Raw genomic sequence first — 17,440 nt, forward strand, 5'->3', positions numbered from 1 at the left:
CCGGCCGGACCCGCCTGCGAGTGGGAGCGGCGCAAGGCCATTGGCTGAATTCGATGTCGCTCAACCGGCCGCGCCGTCACGTGGGGAGGGGCGTCCGGGAATGGCGGTGCAGGAGGGGCGGGGCCCAGGAAGGGGCGGAGCTGTTCTCTCTTAAGCTGCCCAGTGAGGGGGTTCGGCTCCGGTTTCCTCCTCAGCGCAGGTTCGGGTCCCGTCCGGTCCGGTCGTACCACTGGATACGTGTCGGCTTCTTTTCCTTCACGGTTCTACCTTGCAGCTCTCGTTGAGGTGCTCGGCAAGGTAGAGGACTCATAGGTGGAGGCTGCAGCAGAGAATATAGGTTTGAATGTTGTCTTGTGTTATAGCTCAGGCTGAGAATTTCCTTTTGGGCTTTAAATGGAGCACTGAGATATGCTTTTGTTTCACCAGCACATGTGCCTGAGTACAGCCATTGAAATATGTTACTGTCTCCAGCACTGGAACTTAGAGCTGCAATTGTGACCAGCACCAAGTGGGAAAGCTGCTTCCCATGGGTGGATTGATTGACGTGGTGTAGTTGAACCCAATGTGTAGGTATGAGTTAAAATTTCTGGAGCAGCGTTGGTAATTGAGCAAGCGATGCTTGTAAAAGGACATGCTTTAATGATGGGCCTTTGTAAATAACATATGCTGTAGGAATGACTCAGTAAATGTATTTGCTCTCTTAGTTGGTTGTACATCATGTCAAAGGGCAACGAGGAAAACACAGCCAGCTTAACAGAGATCTCTTGGTGAGCTACTGTAAATTAACCCATCCTGCATGTGCTGTCAGTGTGTTTACAAGGTACAGAATCCATTCTGAGGCTGTGGGTATCTGCACTGTGGTCTCTATCAGCCTCCCAAGAGGATCCCACAGTGCTGCTGCCCCACCTGGCTGCTCACTGTTTCTGGTTACTGGGGCTTGTCTGGAGTGCTTGCTTGATAGTTTGGGATGTGGTTTACTTGGTCCTGAGCACTTTCTTTGCCCCTTTCCTGGGGGTGTTTGAGGCCAGGTTGGATGGAGGCTGATTTAGTGCCCAGCTGAGTAGCATTGCCCACAGCAGTGGGTTGGAACAGGGTGATGTTTGAGGTTCCTTCCAGCCCAGACCATTCCACAATTGCCTGGAGGTAAAGGTGATTCAAGGACTGGAGTGCTTCTCTGAAGGAAAGCTGAGAAAGTTGGAGTATATTTAGGCAGAAGAAGGCTCTGGGGAGACCCCACAGTCACCTTCCAGTACTTAGAGAATGCCCACAGGAAAGGAGGGGAGAAATTCTATCGGGGTGGGTATTTTAAATTAAAAAATGATGGGTTTAAGGGAGAAATTCTTCACTCAGAAGGTCGTGAGGCTGTAGACAGGCAGCCCAGAGATGCTGTGGATGCCCCATCCCTGGAAAGCGCTTAAGACCAGGCTGATTGGACAGCTTGCTTGTAAACTGAGGCTGTGGCTCTCCTTGGCTTTTGCCCTTCCCGGTAATCGGCGTGCTCTCTGACCCCGGCGGCCCCGCAGACAGAGCAGCTGTGACACCACCTCGCACAGGGTTTGCTGCTATTGGGGCAGCTCGGCCGACTCCCGCGGGGCTCCGCGCCGGGCGGGGCCGATGCAGGTGTGCGCCCGCAGCGCCGCGTGGGTTCCGCGAGGCCGTGCCCGTGCCGCTGGCAGGTGAGGAACCTCGCAGGCAGACATCGAACGCGGCACGGCCCCTCTGTGCGGCGAGCGGAAGGAAATGCCGCTATGAGGCTGCTCCTGATAGCGTGCCTCCGAGCGCAGACCGGCAACGCGACCACGGCGGCCAGAATACAGTAAGTGCATCCAACCCGGAGCGAGGGGGGAGATCGGGTCTTCTCCGCCGCGGGGCGGCCCCGCCGCCATTTGCTGCCCGCTGCGGCGCACGGCGGCGGCGTGTCTCACCTCAGCCGCGTGGATGGCTGCGGCCCCGCCGAGCTGCCGCCCGTAGCAGATAGGGGGCTCGCAGCGTGCCGCATGAGGGCACCGTGAGGGCAGCGTGTTGTTTCACAGCACGGGAGAGCTGATGGGGGACCATCCTGGAAAAAGATGAATAAAGAAATGCGGCTGCATGCAGCCTAGGGGCAGGTCACGCTGCAGGAGTGATCCTAGCTCACGAAGGTGCCCTCGTCATCTGGTTGCTGGAAGTTTCTGCTGCTGTTTGGTCAATGGTGGTGGGTTTCCTAAGGGCTGCGGGTTTGGAAGTGCCCACTATCAGCTGCAAGGTCAGTGTGAGATACAGCAGCTGCAGAGCCTGAAATAAAGAGAAGGGTCCATGCAGCCATCCTAGCGCAGCACCTCGCTCCTCTAAGGGCCTAAAATACACAAATAATGTTCTTCATCATGTTAGATATTAGGCTAAAATTCTTAGGAAGAGCAGTCAGTGCTGGCATGAACTGCACAGGGAGGCGGTGGGGTCACAGTGTTGGAGGTGGTCAATAACAGGTGGTCAGTAACCGTGCAGACGTGGCACTGATGGACGTCAGTGGGCGCAGCTGGGCTGGGTGAGCAGAGTGGTGTTTTCCTATCAGTAATTCAATGATTCACTTTAATCTTTTCCTTTCACCGGATAAAACAAAGTTGGTTATTGTTGGGGAAGTCTATGCTCACTTTTCCTACTGCAGATTATTTCTTCTGCCTTTACAAATCACATATTCGTGTACTTTCACCTTCCGTTTTGCATTTAGTTTGTGGAACGGTTCAGAGGTAATCCAGTGGAACGCTGAGTCTGTGTTATTTCTAGTTAAACTGAGCGTAAATAAGCAAGTCAAACAAAAGTCCACATAATAGTCCAAATTTTCTTCTCAATAAGCTGAGATTAATTATGACCACATCAATACGTTGCACTGAGATGCAGTGACTTATTGAGGTGCCTTTGTCAGAGTGGTAGTAACCAGTGATGGTGGTTAATCACCCCCAGCTGTGTGTGAGTGTAGGTTTGCTGAGATAGAACAGCTCAGCTGACAGATGGTTTAATATATTACCACGTTAGTGCAATCATTTGCAGCCTTGTAGGCACACCTGCAGGATCTGTGCAGAGTATCCCAACTTGCTTTAGCATCCCGGTGCTCTCAGTTGTGCTTTGCACAAAATGGATGCCACTTTGTCATGGACTTTCAGTCAGAAAGTTGTGAAGGAAAGGCTGATTTAATTGGTTTTCAAAATGAAGATGGATTAAAGGTTTCTTTAGAAACAGAAGTCTTTGAGATTAGTAGCTTATGTCGTGTTCAGTTGCTGTCTTATCGCTTGACATAAATTTTGTTTATAGTAATAATATAATGAAGCCCATTTAGGAAAAGAAATCAAATTGGGAAACAGGGTAAAGAGTACCAGCTATCAATTAAATCTGGCTTCCTGACTAAAAGGCTGCTAAGTGACAGCTACCACTATAGAATCACCAAGGCTGGAAAAGACCTCTGAGATCATCCCGTCCACCAGCATGTAGTACGACATCTAAGCCAGAAAAAACATCTTTCACAGATACTTTTACTTAACATGGGTTTTATTAAGACTTTGTGCCTCTTGAAAGTATCAATGTGTATGGCCAGGTGCTTGGGCGTGTTGCTTCTCTCTCTTATTTGCCATACCTGAAGTCATGTTCATACACGTAACCTTTGTGTAGTAATGCGTATGCTGCAGAGAATGTATATTCAGATTAATATTTAGCTTTGGTTGTGTCTGTGTGCGTACTTCTGAATTTATTTGTTCAACCTTCCTTTTTTATTTCATATTGAACCGTGCCCAACTTTCAGTTGTGTATACATGAAACAATGATGTTGCCTCTGGGTTGGGCACTTGCCAGCATAGATTAATTTTATGGCTTAATATCACTGGGGCTACTATATTTATGTTATTACAGCTATTTCTGTAAATGCTTCATATTTTCATAAATCATATATTTATTTCCTGAGTTTAAAGTAGCTGGTGACAAAGATACCGGAATCTAATTTGGCCAGAAGTCAGTTCACTAAAACAAGTGCTATGATAGAGGTGCTGTGAGCGTTATTTGTATTGGTCTGCATAATCTTTAATCACTTTGAAAAATCTGAGCAATGAGTAGAGAATAAAAGGCAAAGCAAAAGCCATTGGTTGGGCTGCTGTTCTTCTGCCCTAGCAGTACTATGTCCACAAATGTTTTCTGTGGCTGGACCCATTTATAAGGCAGGATTAAATCCTGCAGAGTTATTTTGGCCTTCCAAAGGACTTCAGGGCTGAAGCACTATCAGTCCCATTTTTATTTCTGTTCCTACAGTGAATTTTATTCATGCTTCTTTCCAGCCAGCATAAATTGCCTGCGTTGTTTAAAGGAGAAGCTTGAGCGAGAAGTAAAACAAAGAATATTTTACTTTAACAGCATTAAAAAAAAAACACAACAAAACAACAACAAAAAAGCCCAGAACAATTTACAAAGGAAACTGAAAAGACGAGAGGGATTTCAAGTCTTTAAGTAATTCCATTCAAGTATCAGAAAATGAGAACATAAATGTTTCTGAGAAGGTGATGGAAGAAAATAAAACAGGTTTGAAAACCACAGTGTCTTATGAGCAAGCACACTTCTAAGTCACCTGTAGCTTAGCTCCAGCCATGCTGTGTTTGGAGCTGCAGAAGTGTTTCTGAGACCCTGAACCCAGGTCACAAAACAGGGTTAGGAGGCTTTCTGAGCCAGGAGAAGAAGTGAGAAATAGTGATCAATAATATAGGAAAGAAACAATGAAATGGTGATCCTCTTATGTCTTGGCTTTGTTCAGGGACATCTGTGACTTCACAGACAGACCAGCCTTCCAAAAAAATGCCCTGCGGTACCTTTGCAGCACCCTCTTATCGTGTTCCTTGATAAGAGAATGTGTGTGAAAATCACAGTCTGCTCTCTTATTTATTCTTTGCTTATAGAGATGAAAAATCATCTAAAGCCGTAGAAAAACAGCACTGTACATTTCAGTACTCAAACACTACACTGTAACTCTGCTGCTGTATGCATATGTTTCCATATATGCATAATTTGGAGCTTATGACTAATCGTATTGAACTCAATGGTATGCTTATGGGATGAAGGTCTCTTCACATCTGGGAGTTCGAATTGTTCTGGGAATGATTACGTAATTTTTCCTTCTTAAGCCGCATGTAAATTTCTTACGTACTCCCGAGTCATTTTGTGTAGGAAAAAACCCCACCAAAAGAAGCAATAGAGACACTCCCCAATTTCTGAGCCTTGGAGCACACAAGGGAGTCCCCCTCTGCTCACAGCAGCAGCAGCTGGCTGTTACTCAGCTGTGTGGTTTGGAGCAGTGGAGGAAAGTCTCATTCCTGGTAGGTAAGAAGAAAATGAAGACATTTAGATCACAGTTCTTAGCAGAGTTTCCTGATTCCTGGTGTCCTGAGATATTCTCAAATTAATTCTAATATGTGGACATATTGCTTGCATGTGATAGTGATTTATGTTAATTGGAACACCAATGGGGGAAATAGCACCTTTTAGGCTATTTAATGAACGGCTGTGAACTTTGGGAACGCATGCATGAGCATCTCAGCTACTTGCCCCACGGTTTTTCCTTCCAAAGCTGTGAGGTTTGGGCGTTGTTATTGAGATACAAATGGAGAGCCTCTTTCAGATGGCAAGCAGGTGCTTGGTGCAAGTTCATGGGACAGTGGAAGTAAATAATTGCTCAACAGTGCAAATAAAAGAGTTTAGCTCTGGTTGCTTTTTGTTATTGATTAGTTCTTGTTATAATTCCTTGGTCTAGTTTCAAATGGTGAAATTAAAAGCAAAATGAGTTTCTTTTTAGAATAGGGAAGAAATACAGCACCATATGTTGTGCTGATGGAGCTCTGTGTGATGTAGTGCTAATGCATTCCTTTTGAGACCTCACGATATTTTACAGCATTTTTAGCACCGATTTCTGTCCTGCAGAAGTTCGTCATCACAGCAGAAAATGTCTTTCCTTGGGAGGATATGAAATGATTAAGGAAGGAAACAGCCAATGTTACCCACAAAGCTAATGAGTTAGTTAGCAAGATTTTAATGCTAGAACGATTAATATTCTGTGAGGAAAAAATCAGCTGGAACTACATGTAATACACAGTAAACATCCTTGTGGTATTTAATAATACTGAAAACATCAATGTTAGTTGTTTGAAGCGATGTTATCTCCATGTCAGCAGATGAGGTGTGCCGGTTCCTATCAAAACATGGATTTGCTCCTGTTTTTTGGCTGATGGCACTGGAAATTGATAAGTGGGTCTGGTTTCTGTGGGAGGAATTATGAGGCCGGTGTATAGAAGGAAAGTCTGAGGCAAAGCTCATGGAAATGCTGAAAGCAGAGCTCCCTGCAATCCATCAGCACTATTTGAATCAATTTTTTAATAGGAGGAACTGCTGTAAATGAAGATGAATGGGGAAGCTGGCACCAAGATAGGTGGTTTGTGTGTGAGAATTTTTGTAACAACTGAGACTTTTTTTCTAAAGACTGAAAGTTTCCGTGTAATTACTTTGGTGTCTTTTTTTTTTAACTTCAATTATCCTCTGACTGTTTAACAAATGGGGTAAACCAAGGCAGGAGACAAGCCCACAGTCAAACAGAGAAGGAAAACAGTTTCAATTCTCCAGTTTTATTTATGCCTTCATGTTTTTGTTCCTGAAAACAATGTTTGCACGTTCAGTATTTCTAACAGCATTATTTAGCTGGATGTATTTGTTGGGGCCTTTCTCCAGAACGAGGGTCCGAGGATATCCAAGACCAAGGCTTTCACTCTCCATTCAAATGGAATCTTTTTAGCATACTGAGCAGATGATGAGTCAGAAGAGGTGCTGGTCAGTGTTCACTTCCCACTGATTCCCAGAGGCAGGTTGGTATTGATAGGCTTGGGCCTTAAAGTAGGTATAGGCTACAGTGCAGTGGTGAAGATCTTTTCCAGAACCCCTTGCTTTAGCTTCATGGTCACCTGAACAAAGTTATAATAAAGACAGATAACATAGGAACAAAAACTAAGGGAAAACATGTTGTAATTGAATGCCTGCAACATTCATTTTATTATTCTTATTTTTCTCTTGCTCTATCTGTTTTTATAATGTAGGAGTCATCTGCATGATGCAGGTCACATCTGCGTTCTCAAAGATGCTTCCAGGTGTGAAAGTCTGACTGAAATAGCAAACCTAACCTCTGCAGATCAATTTGATGCAGCCCTGGCCATTCATCTTTATAAAGGAGGCAGACATCTGCAAGGTAATTCTCTTCTTTTGCATTAAAAGTACCTCCTAAAATGTACTGAAAAAGAAGAAAAGTGCAAACTATTACAAAAGACAATACATGCATAAACCCACACGTATTGTAGTTATTTATATTTATCCACTTCAATGAGTATTCAGAAACACTGGAAGTCTTTTTCTGCGGGAGATCTAAATAAATGCACTTTTAAAGCACATAATGCATTTTACAATTAAGTATTTAAACTACATTAAGATAAGAGCATCATATTAACATCAAGATAGTTTAAGCAAACGTGCTTTTGCAGAGGACAGCAGCTTGGCTAAGTGTAGCTCAGGCCAAACTGGAAAAAGCAGGGAGGTTAATCTGATTTTTCTGTTGAAAAATGAGTCAGAGTTTTTTGTGTACATGAAGTAACTTGCAGCTGTTGTTCATGCCGGCTAAACTCTAGGAGGCAGGATGTTATCTGACACATAATAAGATGTTCTGTAGGAACTGGCCGTATAGAACAAAAATTTTAGTCTGTTGTTCATGACATGCTTGAAGCACAAGCTTCAAAATTAGAGATACTGTCACTTACTGAAGTTGCAAGTGTGTATCTGTTTTTGAGATCACATTCCTATTGTCCAAATCTATTCTCTTGTACAAAGGTTTATCATCTGATAGTTTCATAACATCTCAGTGTAAGGCGCGTGGTTCTAGGTTTCAGACTTCAGTAGTCCCCAGGCAATTTGTGCTGGTGAGCTTTTGTAAAGCCTGAGTTATTATTCTAGCATGCCTGTATATCTTTTGTTATAATGGAGCTCTGATTTCAGTAGGGATCCAAGAATACAAATACAGAAATAATGCTGTGTGGTGATCTCTGCTGCCTTATCTATTAGTGCTTCTCTTGCTGGAGTGCCATTTGTTTAGAGTTTAAAACCATGTTCTCCATGTAGTAATTAGCCACCCTCAGGTTGTTACATGTTAGCTTAATGTGGTGGAAAACTGACCACTTAATAGTTTTCAGCGCTGAAAACAATCAACAGTAAACATTATTGACTACAGCCTTAATGAGTTTAAGGAGAGAACGTTTCTGGTAACTTGTCAGTCACTAAAAAGAACCTGACACCAGGACAACAAATACTATTAGAAAGGAATCTTAAATTACTATTGGCTTTTGTATTTTCACTGTCTTTGGCCTCGTCCTTGTAAGGCTTACTGCTTTTAGCAGAGAAGTGCTACACTATCATGTGGTCATATTGATTTGTTCTGATGCCACGTATCAAAACTAGGCTTTTAACATGGTGCACACACTGCTGGGTTATCTATGCTTTTACTCATGCTCTAAAACTTGCGTGTTGATAAAATCTTGCGCACAGTCAAGCATGCATCCTTCTGCTCTTGCTGTTCTGAGCTCTGAGCATCCTACAGCACCTTCCAGAAGCTGAGTCATCAAAGAAGGTGTTGGAGCAACCACTTATAAATGTAGATCCATCTTTTGGGATGGAATTAAGCAAAACGATGGTTTAGGCAAAGTTTCACATATTCTGCCTTATTTAAGAGGATGACTTTTTGTGATGGTATGGCTCCATGTACAAATTCAGTAGCGTAACATTGGCCATCCAAACCATTATACTGGAGTGCTTGAGAGGGCAGTGATTGATTGGCTGAGGCTAGATGCTTAGAATGAACCCAGCTTTAAGGTACTTTATCTTATTAAAATGTGAATACACTTTGTAATATATATGCTGTTTGGTGGGCTGCCAAATGTAGAAAGTAATTGATTGCTTTATTAAATATGGACAAAGCCAAAGAAAATCTCATAGCTACGTAACAGACTGATGTGCTGTTATTGTATGTTTCTCGTCAGTGCCAAAACCATAAAGAAACAAGTTTCTGCACGTTTCAGTTTCAAAGCCATTTGCTTATATATGTGATACGGTATTGTCAATATACCTTTCTCACTCTTAATGCCCTCTTCTGACCTTGGTCACTGTTTTGCAGGTAGCGGGATTCCTTTTGGAATCATCTTTGGAGGAACAGATATAAATGAAGACATCAGAAGTGAAGAGAAACGTCGGGTAATGGGAGCAGTGCTAAGAGAAGCCAGGTAAAATCTGTGTGGAAGGTTTGTGACAGGAAATTACATATTTTAAAGGGTGATTTTGTAAGAACTCTTCCATAAATGCTTGGAATAGGTAGAAGATATGTAAGCCAATGGACAGACGATAAGCAACTTGATATCACTGTGGGCTCAATCTAGTCGTTACAGCTTTATAATACAGTTTCTTCATAAAAATATAGTCTGTATGCACTGTTTTCTTTTTATGTTTCCTTTGTTACAGTCATTCAGTGTGTTTGTCCGCCTAAGATTTGGCAGAAGTAGCGATCAAGCTTGGCATCTTTGGCTGTGACTTTTCAAAATAACTCAAATCCCATTAAAAGTAATGAATTTTGTGCTTTTGTTTACCAGTTCTGTGCTTTTTCTACTGCATCATATCTGTTTTCTAGAATAGTATAACTATGCATGTGAGGAAGGTATAAAAATCTAAGGCAGGTAAAAATGAGAAGAAAAATAGCAAGAATACTTGTGACTTGGCAGCATATCTACTTCATAGGTAGGCATTATAAAGACAGTCTTTGATGGTTAGCGTAACTGTGGTCTGTAGTGCCTTGCCTGTGGTTTATTTAATGTTTGTATTGGGTACAAATGTTTTATTCAATCACATTATAAATTCTTACCAAAACTATTTTAGGCATTTTATATTTGCAGGGGTTAATTCTATCTGTACACGCAGATAAAAAGGCTCCTCAGTTTGAGAAGCCGACAACTAAAAATAAGTGATGTTTATCTGGTTGCATCCCAGAGTCAAACTTGTTTTCAGAGGCCTTGCACTTGATGTGCTGACAGAGTGCTTGAGTGAAAAGCAGCTGACTGAAGTATAGAGAGCTTTTGTTCTTTTTTCCTGCTAATGTGATCCTTTTTCCAAATGCATGAACAAAGAAGCAGAGATGGAAAAAAATCTTTACATAAATTCTCTCTGCTTTTTTTGGTGAATTGAGAAATGAATATGTACAGGGGGTTTAAAGTCTGGAAAAATCCTGGTGTTATGTCAGTGTAGCCATCAAGCGGAGTTCAAGAACTGATCAGAAATCAAAGAAAACAACTGACAGGGGATTTTACAGCATTTCTCACTGTTTCAACATCCCCCTGAAAAGAAATGTTCCTTCTGTTTGGTCCAGAAGTCAGTTGATTTTAATGGCATTTGATCATAGCTGTGGCGAGGCAATAGTCCCTTTTCTTGTTTGAAACTGAAGTAAAATGAATGTAACATTTTGAATGGGGGGAAAAAAATAAATAGATGGATTAAGTCTTATCAAGACACACTGTCCCTTCATATGTAGCCCAATTAATTGCTTACTGGTGATAGAATGACTTTACCTGCATTCCTATCCTTCTCCATCAGTTCTTTCCTGAAGCTCCATCCCAGCTTTCTGTGTGCCAGGACTGCTTTCTGAGCAGCTTTAACTCACTAACTGATCTGGGTTATTTTTCTACTGCTTTAATACGAAAAGTCAACAAAGATGTTATTTTGGTGGCACTAATCTGCTACAGCAGATCACTCAGCTGTATGGAGCTGTGTTGTGTCAGAGCTTCTGCTGACTTCAGTACCCTGCAGAGGTTTCACTCCAGGAGTGAGCTCTGCTAAGGGAAAGGTTCCTCGGTGTGCACTCAATTGTGATAAATGTGAGCATCTAGGTTTCCTCTCATCCTTGGTGCTCTTTGCATACTTACTCCAGTGGGGCTTAAATACATTGCTGAACAAAGTCTGCCCAGGATATCATCTCTATTCATCACAGCTTCTCGCAAAGATAACTGCATTGGTTCAGATATGGCGGTATGGATTTTAGCTCATGTTAGCAATAAGGAAATGTGTTCGGTGTCTGCAACAGGCTTGTATCTTGTGGTTTTATCTTTGCTAATACTGCAGTATATTCTCGCTGTTATTAGCTAACTTACTGCTGGCATCAATATGCTGTTCTGTCTGTAGTGACTTGAAAAATGTGGTGGGTAAACAGGCTTCAAAGACAGCACTTAATCACACACATTGAAAACTCATTAGGGCATGTTCTTATGTCTTAATGGGACTTGCAGTTGAAAATCACCTTATGGCCTCATTTAAAACAATGTGTTTATGCTCTTTTGTTGTCCTATAATTAAAAAGTATTCTTCAAATAGTTCTTAAGGAAGAGAAGGAAGTCATTTAATACGTCAGTTACAATGAGAACATCAGATTTCAGCGCTGAAAATTGAAAAGTTATCTAAAAAGAGAATGTGTGAGTGTCCATTATGATCCAGTTGTGTTTTAAACATGATCTGTCACCAGTATAGCTCATGTAGCTTATACAAAACCATACTGAACCACTTTTTCTGTGTTGCTTTTTTTGTTAAAGGTAATTAATTGAGGTACTTGAGGTATAGTTTTGGATTTCCTCGTGTTTCAGAATGCATTAGCACATGCTCTATGCAATTCATATCTCCACTGCATTAAAAGTAATTCAGTTTTCCAGAAGTTATACTGAATGGATCTCTTCCCCAGTATTATCACTGGTGTTATTCATTGCATAGTTATTAAAAGAAAAATTGATTTTTTTTCTTTTTATTGATTGCACAGTTCTAAACAAAAAGCACTATGAATTGTAGATTACTTGTCCAGTACAATATACCAACACGTTCCATAAAACAAAGTATTGAGCACTCTCTAACTTTATAATGAGTGTTTCGTTTTTAATCAAATTCCTCTAATGGTGGCTGTGCTCCGTTTGGGTATTTAAATGTATTGAATAGTATTTTGTGGACTTGGGAGCAACAGTTTTTCCTGCTTGTTAACGTAATGTATTGAAAGTATAATTGCAAAAACTAGAAAGGAAGCAGATGCAACTTGAGAAAACAAGCATTTGCAAGGGCTTCAATAACCGTAGAACTGCCGTGTTATATATGTAGAACGCATTGTAATACCATAAAGCAGATACTACAAAACAAATGTATGGGAGTAAGTCTGCTCACAAAAAGTAGGAGTTATTATTCAGCATTTATGTGACTTCTAATGGGTGCTCTCAAATTGTAACATAATATCTCCAGTGGAAAATCACTGTTCTGGTTGTGACTTAGCAGTGTGCTTCACCTCTTGCGTTTGTGATACTATAGAGATATCTCAGAATGGAAGTGTTACGTTAATACCATGAAAACAGAAGCATGGAATCTTATGTATTTTATTGATAACTTATGATTTATATTCAATATTTTTAAAGGTGATTTAAAAAAAAGAATTTAGCCAAGACAAATTGAAGGAGACATTCAAACCTGTGTATTCTGTGGGACAAATAGTCCTCAGGAATGAACTGTCTTTGTTTCCATTTAATACTGAAGTTCCGTTTAAGAACAGTTAAAGCATGTGTTTATACTTATTCACATCTTAAAAGTTGCCTTGAAGTTCAGGATGAACAAAGATTCTTTATTAAATCTGACTCCATAAAAGTATCTCTCATGACTTCTGGGTATTACATCAAGCTCCCAGTAAGAGTAACTGGTTTATTTGGTATGTTTAGATATCGGACTTCTGTGGCTGAAATCTTTCTATAACAAGATGCCTAAAAAGGAGGACTGTAGATAACAATGCTGCTTTTAAATAGGCTCTGAAATAACTCTTCTGTTGTGTGAGATGACAGTGTACTGAATGTTTCTCAAAGGCACATCAGTAAAAGTCAGGATGAGCCATAAGGAAAAAGTGGAAATAGGCTTGGGAGCAGTTTTATTCTCCCTCCCAGGTGAAAAAATCCTACCCATGAAGTTATTCAGGTACACCCTTGTTTGCTTATTCATACTTCAGTGATAGGATTTATGCAGATTGCAGCTGTGTGTATTGATATAAATAAACTATAGGATGTTCCCGTTATTTTTCTCCCATTATAAGAAAATTATCACTTTAACCCCATGAGAGTTCTAAGTTGTAAATCCACTGGAAGCCTGAAGAAAGATCATTTGTTTTACCAATGTTTTCTGGTTAAGAGCAAATAGAAAGCCTGCTTTCTTTCTCTCTACCTATTGTTATTTTAATAAGCTTCTGATCTTCTTCTACACTTTCTTTTCTGAAATACTTCTGTGTTTGTTGTTCTGTTTAAACACCTGAAGCAGTTGATCCCAGCTATTTATGTCCATTTCACCAGGTTTGCAGTGGCTTTCACCACGAAGATGAAGGATCTGGCAGCAGCAGAGTGGGTACGTTCATGTGATGATGGTGATGGTTATCATATTAATAACTGCTCAGTCTCCTAAAATGTCTTCTAAAAATTGCTATGGAATTGTAATTGTATTCTCTATTGCTGTTTTTTTTCTTTATAGAGAAAGCCTTTCATATTTATGGGCTTTGACAGATCAAATATTTAAATACTGTTTAGTGTTTGAAAGGAAAAAATGCTTCTCTGTAACGGTTGAAATTAATCATTATTGTTATTATTGGATTCCTCCTGATACTATGTGCATATTTTGTTTCTTTCTGCATCATTTGATAAACTCCTTAGTGCAATTTTGTGAACATAAAGCTTTCTTACAGTAAGAATTTGGAAGAATAATGTGAGAGCATTTCTTTTATCAACACTGGAAATAGGATGAACTTCTGTAGGTGAACTGCAGATATAAAACTGAAGTTATGCTAAGCCCAGTGGTGTGTAATAATACAGCACTATTGACCAGGCCTTGTGGAATATAGGGCACGTGAATAGCACTTTGCTGAAAGCACTTTTAAAAAGTCATCTCTGCTTCTGACAACAGAATGAAACACAGCGCTAAATGAAATATGGAGAAATAGTGAATAGAGTTATTTTCATACAACATTATAGTGTTCAAATACATTTGGCGGTGTATTTGAAAGATGATTTTGCCAGCAAAGTACTGGCACTAATAATGCAAAATGGAATTCCTCTAATAAGTTAGCTAACTATCAAATTTCAGTTTGGCAGAAAAAAGGATATTCTATGGAATGTTTTTTGAGTAGCAAATGTATTATCCACGTGAAATAAGTTTTCTTATGGTGAGTTTAATTTAAAGGTAGGTATTGTATTCATGGTGAGAACCACCAGTACATGTAGAAAAATATGAAAGTCCTTTCAAATATAGTTTAATATTTGAGCCGCCATGTTATTTTATTAGAAAAGGTATTTAATAAAAATCCCCTTATCTAGTAAACACATAATGTACTTTGTATTAATTGTAATGAATCCTGAGTTGGTAGGGAGCTATGTGAAAACTCGTCTGTTTTCATATATGATTATTGGTATCAATCGTATTTTCCAAGGGACCTGAAACTCCCTGGGAGATTGCAACTTAAACATGCTAAGTCCGAATTTTCTGCTGCTGAAGGTAACTGATGGCTTTGCTGTTGAGTTCAATGAGCTCTTAGGGTTAATTTTTCAGTCTCAGCAAATATTAATCTTAGGTCTTTGCAACTGGACAGTTTCATTCATTCCAGGGGCTGCTTAAATAATGTTTAAGTGCTATACAAGATGAGTGCAATGGCCTTTTGCACTTCTTTGTGAGGTGAGCATGCTTGCATGGATAATGTGCTGTGTATGCAGTAAAAGTGTGAGCTCAGGCATTCTTTAGCAGGAAAAACTCAAGTGATTTCTCCAGGACTTCGCTAATTGGACTGATGTGATTGAGTTCCTTAATAACTTTTTTTTTTTTTATCTTGAAATATAAGACTGAAAGGGAAGGAATTGAAGTTTTAGGGAGATTAAAGAGTAAATGAAAAAACATATGATTTTTAGGGAAGTAAAATTAATGTTTTAATTTAATTTCACAGAATCATAGAATGATTTGGGTTGGAAAGGACCTGTAAGATCATCTAGTTCTGACCCTCTGCCATAGGCAGGGACACCTCCCTATGTCCCTCATCTATTCATTCTCCCTCACCTATTCTTTCATTTAGCCTTTAAGATAGTATGATAATTAGGTAATTTTAAATGCATAGGTCTCTCTGAAAGCAAAGCTTCCTGTTTGTTTCCGTGGAAACTGCAACAGGTACAAAGAGCACAATAACGCTATTTGATAGAGCGAATTCTCAGCTGCAAAACAGTGTTTTTTGACATAGTCACACCACCATTAGCTGTGCATGTTTGCCAGTGATAAACAACAGCCTGCATGTCACACTCATGAGGATCTGTGTGGCCATCTGGGTTGTGGCTTATCTTACATGTCATTGTCACCAGCTGCTGAAATATACCACCCACTGCCTCACTGTGCTCATGTCCGCTGTTTAGTCTCCATAGATGTTCAACAGTTATCAGTAAATGTCAGTGGGTGCAACTTCTACATGAAGCATATTAGCATTCTTAACATATTAATTCACCTTAATGTGATATACATTATTCCTGTAATGTGTGCTTTATTAGTTAGTCAATAATTCACATTACAAACATGTAAACAATAGCACTGTTCTCAAGACCTGTATTTTCCATCAGTGTTTTTACTATTACATTGCATAAATTATCCTTAATTATGAATTACATAATACAGCTTTTGTAATAATCTGTATTCTAGGTAAATGTGAAATACATTCAAATATCTTGTGCTTATAATCTGTGTTTTATGTCTGCAATGTAGAATTGGTGCTTAAGAATTACCTAAGCCAGTATTATTGGTATTCAGTTTCATTTCTCTACTCTCCCAACTATCATTTAAAATAAAGAGCATAACGTAAAATTGATCTACAACATGTGAATACATCTGTACTCCATGTTAGACAATGTTTCTACTCTTTTCTTCTTGATGATCCCAGCCTTGACAGGAATATATTTACTTGCTGTTTAGTCATTAAGGTTCTTGCAGAGCGTGAAGCCAAATAATTTATTTCAGCTTATTTTTGAAATGTAATGGTTTTAGAGAAGTAAAAATCATATCTTTATGCCCCAAAGTCCAAGGCAGGATTATGCAGTATGTTAGCTATAGAGGCAAGGCTGGCTTAATCTGCCCCCTTCCCCATCTGCCACATTTTCTTTCGTTGCATCTTAAGTCCTTGCTCTGAGTTTCAGCTCTTCCACTTGTCTTGAAAATTAATTTACTTTCAACTTACTGTGCTGTTTCCATCATAGCAAGGCTTTCTTTGGATTGAAATATCCAATTTAATTTAAAATGGTACTTATTCATAGGTTAAAAAAAACTGAGAAATGTTAAGAAATAAAACAACATATGAAACCATCTCCTTATGCAAGTCTTACATATATTTGGCAGCAGTCTTGGAAAAGGTTAGTGGTTAGAAGGGCTGGATTCATGCGTGAGGTGTTTAAAACTTCTATTGCAGGTAAATGTGTCTGTGGTTCTGAAACTAGCTGTACTTTTTCTTTGAAAACCAGTGTTTTTTGAGAGCTTCTGTAATTGAACATCTTTTGTTTATGGCACAGAAAAAGAAGTTAATGATTGTGAGAAAGTACACAGAACTAAACTAAAGAAATGTGCTTTGATTGACCTGGTAATCATATTAATTACAAAACTTATCCCTTGGTACTGTAGATGTTTGTTGTAATTGTAATTTAAAGTGCTAATTTTGTTGACTTTTAGATTTATTAAAATGTTACTTCCTAATGATCTGTCTTGTCAAAAAAAAATCACAGTGATGTGCATTATTGTTATACTAGATTTTTTGAAAAGGCTGAGCAGATCTTTTATGATGAACTATAAATCACTTTTCCTTCTCTTTGAAGCCTGACGCTAGGAAGAAAATATATGTCCAATATCAAGGTGAGAGTTTTGAAATATTGAGTAATGCATTCAATTTATTTAGGTATTATATTTAGTACCTGTATGTTTATGTATCTATCTGTGCGTATCTGGAAATGTTTTGCTGAAGTGGGCCTTGGTTTGAAGTGCTGACTCCACTGAAGTTGAACTCTTTGCCACTGCCTGTATTGCTGTGTATGAAATGAAGTATGCTTGAGAGGAATAGGTTTTCTTATAGCAAGACTTTAAGAGGCATGGTTCAGCCATCCAGGAAACAGACATGTTGTATTTCTCTTTTCTTCAATACAGGAATCAGGACTACTCCCACTGAAACATTTGACTGGTATAGGTTTCTACAGAATGCAGGTATGGCTCACTTTTTTCTGTATTCACCATATTTATTTTAATATATTTAATTCTGGATAGAATTTAAGAATGTGAAGGCTGATTATGTAGTAAAA

At 39.6% G+C, this 17,440-nt stretch overlaps 1 protein-coding gene across 1 annotated transcript in view; it reads left to right on the forward strand.

Annotated features, from left to right (window-relative positions):
- The first annotated feature begins 1,549 nt into the window (after nucleotides 1-1,549).
- The window catches only part of GLT1D1 (glycosyltransferase 1 domain containing 1), a 35,084-nt gene continuing 19,193 nt past the window's right edge, over nucleotides 1,550-17,440 (forward strand). Inside the window, exons 1-6 of the mRNA XM_072350928.1 lie at nucleotides 1,550-1,816; nucleotides 7,092-7,240; nucleotides 9,209-9,314; nucleotides 13,433-13,484; nucleotides 16,964-17,000; nucleotides 17,289-17,345. Coding sequence (XP_072207029.1) covers nucleotides 1,749-1,816; nucleotides 7,092-7,240; nucleotides 9,209-9,314; nucleotides 13,433-13,484; nucleotides 16,964-17,000; nucleotides 17,289-17,345 — 469 coding nt within the window. The 5' untranslated portion in view covers nucleotides 1,550-1,748. The remainder of the gene's footprint in view (nucleotides 1,817-7,091; nucleotides 7,241-9,208; nucleotides 9,315-13,432; nucleotides 13,485-16,963; nucleotides 17,001-17,288; nucleotides 17,346-17,440) is intronic.

The sequence above is a fragment of the Excalfactoria chinensis genome, chromosome 16 (assembly GCF_039878825.1).
Source record: "Excalfactoria chinensis isolate bCotChi1 chromosome 16, bCotChi1.hap2, whole genome shotgun sequence".
Lineage (NCBI taxonomy): Eukaryota > Metazoa > Chordata > Aves > Galliformes > Phasianidae > Excalfactoria > Excalfactoria chinensis.